The 10537-nt window shown below is 37.9% G+C and overlaps 1 protein-coding gene across 1 annotated transcript in view; it reads right to left on the bottom strand.

Annotated features, from left to right (window-relative positions):
• Nucleotides 1-10537, bottom strand: part of Ubr3 (ubiquitin protein ligase E3 component n-recognin 3) — a 135167-nt gene that overhangs the window by 67804 nt on the left and 56826 nt on the right. The window contains exons 11-18 of the mRNA XM_029535740.1: nucleotides 7820-7906; nucleotides 4841-4906; nucleotides 4659-4748; nucleotides 3737-3865; nucleotides 3081-3133; nucleotides 2845-2978; nucleotides 2252-2337; nucleotides 49-190 (exon numbers count right to left, since the gene is read on the bottom strand). Of these exons, the coding sequence (XP_029391600.1) occupies nucleotides 49-190; nucleotides 2252-2337; nucleotides 2845-2978; nucleotides 3081-3133; nucleotides 3737-3865; nucleotides 4659-4748; nucleotides 4841-4906; nucleotides 7820-7906 (787 nt within the window). The remainder of the gene's footprint in view (nucleotides 1-48; nucleotides 191-2251; nucleotides 2338-2844; nucleotides 2979-3080; nucleotides 3134-3736; nucleotides 3866-4658; nucleotides 4749-4840; nucleotides 4907-7819; nucleotides 7907-10537) is intronic.

Genomic DNA, 10537 nt, shown 5'->3' with positions numbered 1-10537 from the left:
AAAAAAAAAAAGATACAGGAAAGAATACATTTCTGTATGGAAACATACCTTTGGGAGTGTACATGCCTTGTTGCATAGAGCCTCCGGGTTCAAAAACAGGAGCCTTAAAGTCCGCTACAGCAGATAAAACTGATTCAAAGCTATAACTTCCAGGAATAATGCCACTTTTGGGGTTGGGATTTTCTGGGATATGATGTATGTGTCAAGAAAAAACAATATTAATGACTAGCACCAGCATCAACGTCTACAAATTACTCAGTTCAAATTCATTTTACCAAAATAGAAAATGACTGGCTGTAATGTATAATATTGGCCACAAGAGGGAGATATAACAGTTCAGTATTAACATTATTGTGGTTTTAAATATATGAGCCAAATAAATTATATGATGAAGTGGCCCTAAGTATACTTTCCCAAAAAAAAAAAAAAAAAAAAGATCAAATTCCATTAAATGAGAGGAAAACAATTTCAATTATGTCCATTTTTATCACTACATAAATATACTGCACCCTTCTTCAGAAAACCAGAAAGAATATGCTAAAACCTAGCACAGATTTGTAGGAGTAAGATTAAGCAAATAAAAACAAGTGGGTTTACAAAAGTGGATGCTCACAGTCAGCTATTGGATGGAACAAAGGGTCCCCAATGGAGGAGCTAGAGAAAGTACCCAAGGAATTGTAGGGGCTGCAACCCTGTATGTGCAACAACAATATGAACTAACCAGTACCCCCTTAGCTTGAGTCTCTAGCTGCATATGTAGCAGAAGATGGCCTAATCGGCCATCATTGGAAAGAGAGGCCCCTTGGTCTTGTAAACTTTATATATGACCCAGCATAGGGAAGGCCAGGTCCAAGTAGTAGTAGTAGGTGGGTAGGGGAGCAGGGGTGGCGGGGGGGGGTGGTTTATAGGGAACTTTCGGGATAGCGTTTGAAATGTAAATAAAGAAAATAATAAATAAATAAATAAAAACAAGTGGGTTCAGACAAAGGGAAAGCACCAAGCCACAAAGACTCTGTCCTAGTTCATATTAAGGCATGTAACTCTTAAACTAAAATCAAATTTTAGAAAATGTTTTTGCTCTGTAATAGCACTGACAGTCTATAGCTGTTTGAAGAAATCATCAAAGGAAGCTGGGGATAGCACTTGGGCACTTGCCTGGTACATTCAAAACCCTAGGTTTAACCCGTGTATCACTGTAATGTGGTTGGGGCTTGCTACCAAGCAATACTGAACTGATGCTACAAAATCGTCAAAGTAGTTAAAAAAAACAAAACAAATATTTTCTGAACAATACAGACATACTAAATTTAGTCAGATATTTTCACTATACCCTAACACTGAGATTTTAAGGTTACATTGCGTTGCCGCTATGATCCTATAATGGTAGTATTTGGCAGGCAGAAGCAGGAGGATTAAGCCAAGTTCAAGGCCAGCCCCTGGTCCACACTGTAAGTTCCAGGCCAAGCAGGGATATACAGTGAGATTCTACCTCAAATATGTCAGCATAAAAAAAAAAAAAAATTAATGTATTTAAGGGGGTGGGGCTGGATAGATAGTCCAGTGGGTAAAAGCAGTGACAGCTCTTGCAAAGGACCTAAGTTTGGTTCCCAATAACCATGCAGTGATTCATAACCATCTGTAACTCCAGTTCCAGGGGTTACAACACCTTCTTCTGACCTCTGCCAGGACCAGGCATGTATGTGGTGCTCATAACATGCATGCATACAAATACCCATACATGTAAAATAAATACTTTTTTAATTTAAAAAAACTATTACTGAATATTCAGTTCTATCCCAGGGACCATACAGTAGGTAGAAGATAATCCATAAACTTGAAAATTCTTTAAGACTGAGTCTAACAAAAATCTTGGGAATATTTAAACCCCTGAACATGGTAATTAATTATAAGACTCTAAGCTCTCTGTACTCCAGCCTAGCTACATAAGGAAAGACGACAGGGGTCCTATTTACAAAACGCCCAGCTTCCTCTCCCTAACATTGCTATGCGAAGAGCAGGTCCTATGTGTCCAGAATGGTCAACCCTAAAGTCTAAGGAAATCTCCCTGAGAGACAGTGAGGGATGGCAAAGCATGCCATCTGCCCCAAAGCATGCCACATCCCTCAGCAAACAACTTCTCCTACATATTTTCAAGTTTAAAAAAATAATAATAATCTTTTAAATTGAGATATTTTTAATCTACAAACATATTTGTTACCACAAGCACAAAAATGACACTTTTAAAGGATATGAGGTCAAGCAAAGAGCTATGTGTCCTGTCGTTCATACACAGCTGGGCTACCATCTCTGCCCTGAGAATCTCATCATCAGACATCCCTAAAATTATTTAAAAAAAAACACAATTAACCTAGAGAAACATTATAAAGAAATCACCACATGTTTTATTAAGATGTTCTACAAAATGTGAAATGTCTTAAGAGTGAAAACCGCAAGGCGCAAATTGAAAGCAGTCTCGGCCTTTATACTGTAGCTCCTGTAAGCAAAGGATTTTCTTATGGACTATTCTAAACCGTGTGTTAGTTGTACATGTCAAGATTTTAAAAGTACATTCAAATGCCGGGCAGTGGTGGCACACGCCTTAAATCCCAGCACCTGGGAGGCAGAGGCAGGTGGATTTCTGAGTTCAAGGCCAGCCTGGTCTACAGAGTGAGTTTCAGGACAGCCAGGGCTACACAGAGAAACCCTGTCTCGAAAACAACAAGAACAAAAAAGTACATTCAAATATATCCACATCCTTTGTCTTTTTCAATAAACAAGGTACTAGCAGGGGGCTGGGGGAAGAGAAAGAAACAGTACTAATGCCAGTATTTATTAGTAGTTTACCTAGGTGTAAACGAAGACTCAAAAGAATCACGAGGAACGTGAGAGCGCCCTCTAGCATCGACCGCTCGTGCTCCACATCGAGCACCATATTGTGGTGCTGTGAAGCCATGGTCAGTAAGTCCACCACCTTAAATCTACAAGAGGGAATATTGCAAATACATTTTTAGAAAATAAAGCAAAACTGAGTTAAATTCCATATACTTCCTACCTGTCTGTCTTAATAAGCATACACTTACCTTTCAAAGACAGATGATATAAAGTAGTCTGGGTCAAGTCTAGAAGCACAGACCTTTAAAAGACACAAGGAAAGCTTTATGTCTCACATTCAGCTTTGCTTTGTATTAGTCTTGCTTTTAGAGTTTCTGTATCTTCTTCTACTTCCACAAGCCATGAGCCACACAAAAAGAAAGACTCAAAGACTAGTAAAAGATATTAATAATAGCTGTAGAGAGTCAATTCCAAATAACAGAAAACGTATTTAGGAACACAGCCCCACACACGCATCCACCCACTTTACCTAACTGACATACTATAGCATTTCCCCAGCCCTCAATGAATCTAAGGCTGAGCAGAGCACCCGGAGGTACAGCCCCTATGCCACAAAGCCTGACAGAACTATTTAGAGTTCTTCCTCTGTTCTGTCCTGCCTCCCCTACAGAAACTCTCAAAGTGGTGCTACCCGGGGCTTTCTCCTGGCTCCTGATTCTGCCTCCTGACTAAAACTTGATGCTTCCCCTGTAGCCCATATGGTACAGCACCCTTCCTCTGGGAAATATAAGTACTATATTCTTTCTTGTGAACTAACTTCTCCCATCACCACTGTCACCTATTAAGATACCATGCACATGATGGCACTCCCAAAGCATAACACCTGGCTCTCCAGCTGGCTCACCTGTAATAAGTAAATGTCTGGATCAATCATGGAGTTACAGAAATGAGACTGGACATAGGTCATGGCTTGTCCTTTGATTTGCAGACCATTTCTTACCCACATGTTACTGTGAATTTCAGCAAGACTGGCCTAATGAAAAAATGAATTAGAAAATATATCATCTAAATTCAATAAAATCATATTGTATTAAGCAATCATTTAAATATTTTTACTTAAGCATAACATGAGCTAAGCATTCTGCTCAGCATTAGATATTCAGATTTTTTTGCTTTTGTTTTTAGGTCAGGGCCTCAATATGGAGAGAGAGAGAGAGAGAGAGAGAGAGAGAGAGAGAGAGAGAGAGAGAGAGAGAGAGAGATCATAGGCTGATGAAAAAAACCACTATGCACCTCAAATTGGCCTCTGTCCCACTAATATAGGCTTATGTTTAAATATCCAAACTAATGACTATATTTTATATAGGTATCTTCTTTGAAGTATATGAAGGAGCTAGTTTTCCACTATGGCTTCTGGATACATTTATTAAAAACTTCAATGAAATTTTTGGAAAAACCTAGTGCTTCCTTTTCATTCTATTTTTCCTTCAATCCCTGTCCTACCAAAATCAAAAACCATACATAATGTTTGAAAGATGTGAGCATAAATTAAGTCTCATTGGTCAAAGTCTTTTAATTCAACATAACTCAACGCTCAACCTAGAAAACCCATCTTACAAATAACTGGAAATAAAATAAAAAAAAAAATCAGACTAGAGAAATTGTTCTTTCTCTATCAGAATTTAATTCTATCAAAAATCAGATTAGAGAAATGATTCTTACTCTATTAGAATTTAATTCCTTATGCCCAGCATTAACTAAAATTACAGGAGAATGAGTTAACCAAGAAATCCTATTCCAAATGTTTTAGAAGCCTTAATACATACTTGAATTTGGAGTGGGTGAATCATTAGTTTCATTAACATTTCCTGATCCGGTAAAAGTGAATCCAAATCTAGTTCTTGACATTTCACAGCCTAAAAATCCATGATTAAAAGGTTAGTAATTCAATAATCTCCCCCAAATTATAAATAACAGCAACAAGATAATTCCTTAAGAACAGTCTCACCTTACTCAAAAACATAGCATAGTAGCGGTGCAGTGGCAGGTGAAAAGTGACTTGGTTAGGAGCTGGCTGAAGTAAACAAAATTCACAAGTCAAAGAATATTTAGCACAGGTTTCAAGGTTTTAAACACTGTAAACACAGTTCCACCTACATTAATTCCTATCCTGGTTTTTAATCAATACCTACAATTTTAGAACCGTAGCTTTGAAAGGACCATCTCAATAGTAACTTCGGAAGTTTCAAACACCAAAGTAGTGTAAGTTCTTTTGTGCTAAAATGAAAGTTTGAACTTAACAGTATACATGTAGCTATAAAACAGAGGCAGATGCAGATATTTCTATATTCCTGTCTATGCCCCTACATTCTGCTGAGTTAACCCTGGGAAGAAAGAAGCACCCAGCGCATGAATCAACCTATGCCCAACGCTTGCTTTCTGAACACTGTTCTGCATTAGAAAATAACAGGTAGCTTTACAAATACAGACCCCAGGAAAAGAAGGAAAGGAATAATCAAACTGTAAAATAACCCTAAACATCTGAAGGGACAAAAAATATAGGAGTATTCAAAAAGGGTAGATACACAAGAGAACACAGACACCAACTTGAAGGGGCTTTCACTGGCGTCACATCCATACACCTATCTCAAACAACCTGAGAACCAAACACAACACAGGACTCGAACTAAAACACCACGAACCCTATCATCCAAAAATAAGCTAGTGAACTGAAAACTGAATGAGAACACAGAAACATCTGCATAGTTTCAAGGTGGGTCCTCACAAAATATCTTATTAGTTACATTGAAAAAAAGAACATCTGTATGCTGAAAAGGCTAGGCAGGCACCACACTGAGTGATCAAAGTGAGCAAACACAGGGACACACACTACATTAGATTAGATGCCATGAAAGCCTCCAACAACCTTTATGATATTCCTGGAAAATATACATAGTCTGAATTTAATCCTGATGTAAACTTACACTGTGAAACATCCTACAGAATAAATAATCTATACCTTTCCAATGCCGTGGTCTGGAAAGATAAAGAAACATTGAGAAAAATGTTCTAGAAAGAGATCTGAGAGAAGGTAATACAGTTCTCCAAGTGATTCTGAATCCCACCACTTTGCTATGAAGAACATTACTGAGAACTGGAGAGAGTCAGAAAGTGTACACGAGAACTGAGTCCTGGCCCCTAGAACTCACAGGGAGGGAAGACAGACATCCTGTTATGTCCTTATAATCTCAGCATTGGGAAGAGAGAGGAAGGCAGATCCTTAGCAAGCCAATCAGCTTGACCTACTTAGTGAGCTGTAGGTCAATGAGAGAGTCTGCTCAAAAACAAGGTAGACAGGTCCTAATGAAAGTAGTCTGTGACATCCACAGACAGTACCACGGGCATACTTACAGCATCCCACACACACACCCCCCAACGCCTGGAAAAAAATCAATAAGCAGCTACTAAGACATAAATGACTTCTAAGAATTGGATTCTAGATTCATTTGTTTATTTGGATGGTTGGTTGGTTGTTTTTTCCCTCTGTATAGCCCTGGCTGTCCTGGAACTCACTCTGTAGACCAGGCTGGCCTCAAACTCAGAAATCTGCCTGCCTCTGCCTCCCAAGTGCTGGGATTAAAGGCGTGCACCACTGCCTGGCCAAATTCTTAAAAATACATGAATGATTATAAAGTTGTATTTTGCTTATATAAATGAATATTCTAACTTATTTATAGTAAGTGTATACTAAAGTTTTGAGCAGTAATGGGGATAAAATCAGTAACTCAAAAGATTCCAGAAAAGAAATTTCTTTGTATTCCTCACTTTTCAGTAAATTCTAATTTTGTCAAAGTGTTTTTGAGAAAAATAAACTGGGCATAAAGATGCCAGAATGAGTCTCTGGCCAGTTAGCTCAGTTTGTTAGCGAGTGGTGCTAATAATGTCAAGGTTTCTGGTTCGATCCCTGTATGGGCCAGTACATGTACTTTTGGGCTAGAGAGATGATACAGTGGTTAAGATCACTGACTGCTCTTCCAAAGGTCCTGGGTTCAAGTCCAAGCAACCACATGGTGGCTCACAACCATCAGTAATGGGATCTGATGCCCTCTTCTGGGGTATCTGAAGACAGCTAAAATATACTTAAATAATAAATAAATAGATCTTTAAAAAAAAAAAAAAAAACCCAGAATGAAACCCATAACTTTGTATGCTTAACTATTTAAAAAAAAAAAAAAAAAAAAAAAAAAAGAGGAAATAACAATTCTCCCTACACAACAACAAATACACATCAGGGGTCCCACCTCCCAGGGTTTAGAACTTAAATTGAGGGTTGGATAACTGGGGAGGACTGTCTGGTCTCTCTTCTGTACGCAACATGTTCTGAACTACCCCTAAGAGAAGGAGCTCCTTCAATGCCCACAGAGCATGCCCCGTGCCAGCTGTCTGCTCATTACTAATAAAAAACACATTTGTTCAAGCTTCCATTCGTTATCAAGAACATTGCCCAATTAATAAAGTTGCAATATAGTTTTTATTAATCTCTTCTGCCCCATTCATATTTGTGCCACCACTCTTACTCCATAACTGTCACTGAAGCTGTCACTCCATGTCGCACATACATTTAAGATGGAAAAAAGCATGCCTCTGTCCTAAAGGACAGATGCAACCACAATTAAGGTGCTCTGCAGTTTCCTAAATGTCAAAGAATTAGCCATCCCTTTCCTATCAGCTCTGTGAAGCCTTTATGACACTAACTCTTCTACTCTCAGCTCATGAAAAGATATTCATAATCTTCAATGTTACATGAAATTTAACAGTTTGTCCTTAAATGCTTTTATATATATATAAAACCATACATACCTAGACAGGTTAGAGATGCAGTTCAGCAGTATAGCACTTACACAGCATGCACAAGGTCCTAGGTTCAATCCCCAATACAATAAATATATTAGAATACACACAAACACACACTCACATACAAACATACCTCGTCTACAAAGTTAATAGCATCAAACCAATCTTGAAGAGCTTCAAGGCAGTACCTTACAACATTCCTGGTATACTCTTGAGTTTCCTTTAAAAAAAAAATTATGTAAATTTCATGGTACATAAACATGTATATTTCCAACATTAAACTACGTGTAATAGTAAGCATTGCATACTCAGTGGTAAAATTCATACATTTTCAACATAATCTCTATATTTTCTGTTTCAAGAAACCATTTCTTCATTAACTAATAAAAGTAGCAAACAATGACAAATACAAAATTACGGAATATAATGCACTTGCTTCTACAGAAGCCTTGAAGTAAAACAAAGTTGGAAAACACTATAAATAGACTAAATGCAGGCTCCATTTCAATGCCACTCAAAAAATACTACAAATACTACAAATTCAGTACTATTATTACTCAGTAAATACTGGGTCTCTTTGGTGATAATGAAAAAGTACCAAAAATACATAACAGTGGTGGCTAGAAATCACTGGCAATGGATTTAATATCACTTAACTGCTAACCTGAAAATGGTTAAAGAGCAATTTTCTATGAAAACTATGCACAATAAAAAGGAAGGATGGAACATATACATGCTATAATTAGCCTGTAATATCTGGGCTTGGAAAAAGAAACGGCATGAACCATTTTCAGTAGTAAGAACTCTGAAAAGGAACCACAATGGTTTATGATAAAACAGATCTACTCAAAAAGTTACGTCTTAACAGAAAACGTAAGTCTAAAGAAGGCACCCACACACCTGGAATAAAAATCTCTTCCCCACCCCTCTAAAGAACGGGTTGTCCCACGACAAACTGAGAAGTCGGAATTGGTAAGAAATGGCTCCTTTGGGGGATGATGAAAAGGTTCTACAATTAGTATGGTGTGGTTGTACAACTTGGAAAATACATCATAAATCACTGAATTATGTAATTTAAGATGGTTAGAACAACAAATTTTATCTAAATTACAAGGATTATGAAATGTATTTTGGGAAGCAATGTATAACATGAAAGTGAATGTAGCATCAATGCCAAGTAGGACAGCCTCATCAGCTACCTATATAAACTACTTGTGCCTTTAAAAATCTCACACTCCTCCTTTTCTTTTTTTGAGACAGAGTCTCACGTATCCCAGGATGGCCTTGAACTCCTGACCCTCTGCATCCGGCACACCACACTTCCCATTCAGCCTTCATTTCTCCTTTACCTTGCTCTTCTCCACGTCCTGTCACTTCTTCCATGACATTATCATATAGGTCCTCGCCTACTTTGCTGCCACCATCCAGTCCAAACATCACTTATCTGGTCACCTTGCCAATAGTCTCACTCTGTACCAATCTATCCTGCATAAGATTTATCTTTATAAAAATATTATCTTTATACATTCTGTTCCCCATCTCTCACTGAAAGAAATTTAATGACACTCAGAAGTTAATAAATAACCTGTCTTAAACAAACTAAATTAAGATAATATATAATAATTTATAATTTATATATAAACAAACTTTGAAGGTACACAGATAGTTCAGCAGGTAAAGACAATTGCAATCAAACCTGAGCAACTGCGTTCATCCTCTAGGACTCAAATGGAGGAAGGAAAGAACTGACTCCTGACGGCCACACCCTACACTGTGGTGCACTTATATACACACATAGTATCCCACAAGAACAGACAGACAGATACAAAGACTGAATGACTGATGGAGGGAGGGGTGGGTTAAGGGAAGGAGGAAGGGAAGGATGATAGATAGACAGACAGACAGACAGACAGAGGGTTTTTTTTTTAGGAAAAATAATACTTTGAATACCAAATATGCCACTTTTATATTTTGGACACTCTTTTATGACTGAGCTTAAGTCTAAACAGCAAGAATTTACCACAAAACAACTTAACCAAAGATACTGAAAATGAATTTGAAGATGGCCTATTAATTCCTTCTCTAAATAGATCATATTGCAACACTGTTAAGATTATCTCTCCTCATCTTCCCACACTCGATATGCATACTGATAATACATCATTTATAACCTGCCACAAGTAACTTAGAGTTTGTGAGTTTCTCCATAATATGGGCATATACTACCTACCTCCCAGTAGTCATGAAGATACAAATGAAATTATGCATATAGAATGTTTTATGTCTGTCTAGCACTAGACATCATTAGCGGGTACTTGTATACCACAAGAGTCAGGAGAGACTTACTACGTCTGTGGTAAACAAAAGTTATTACTAGATGGGAATAATTATACAAAGACAATATATATCATATGACCCAAAAGTTATATGTTGCTTAATCCTTTACTTTTATATTTTATGATGAAGAATGTAGATAAAAAAATAGATCTTGAGTGTCTCTCTTTGTCTCTTCCTTTCTCTCTCTGTTCTTTTATCTCTTTCTCTTCCTCTCCCTCTCCTCTCTCTCTCTCTCCCTGTTTCTGTGTGTGTCTCTTTCTCTGTCTTGTCCTTTCTGTCTCTGTTCCTTTATCTCTCTTCCTACCCCTGCTTCCTACCCACCCTCTCTTCCCACTACACACACACACACACACACACACACACATACACACACGATTATTAGAAATTTGAAAAATTTTACATGCCTAAAGAATCAACATGAAGCCGGGCCTGGTGGCGCAGGCCTTTAATCCCAGCACTCGGGAGGCAGAGGCAGGCGGATTTCTGAGTTCGAGGCCAGCCTGGTCTACCAAGT

This window comes from Mus pahari, chromosome 3 (genome assembly GCF_900095145.1).
Source record: "Mus pahari chromosome 3, PAHARI_EIJ_v1.1, whole genome shotgun sequence".
Taxonomy (NCBI): domain Eukaryota; kingdom Metazoa; phylum Chordata; class Mammalia; order Rodentia; family Muridae; genus Mus; species Mus pahari.
The sequence above is the reverse complement of the archived record's forward strand: the minus strand, read 5'-3'. Positions and strand labels throughout refer to the sequence as shown.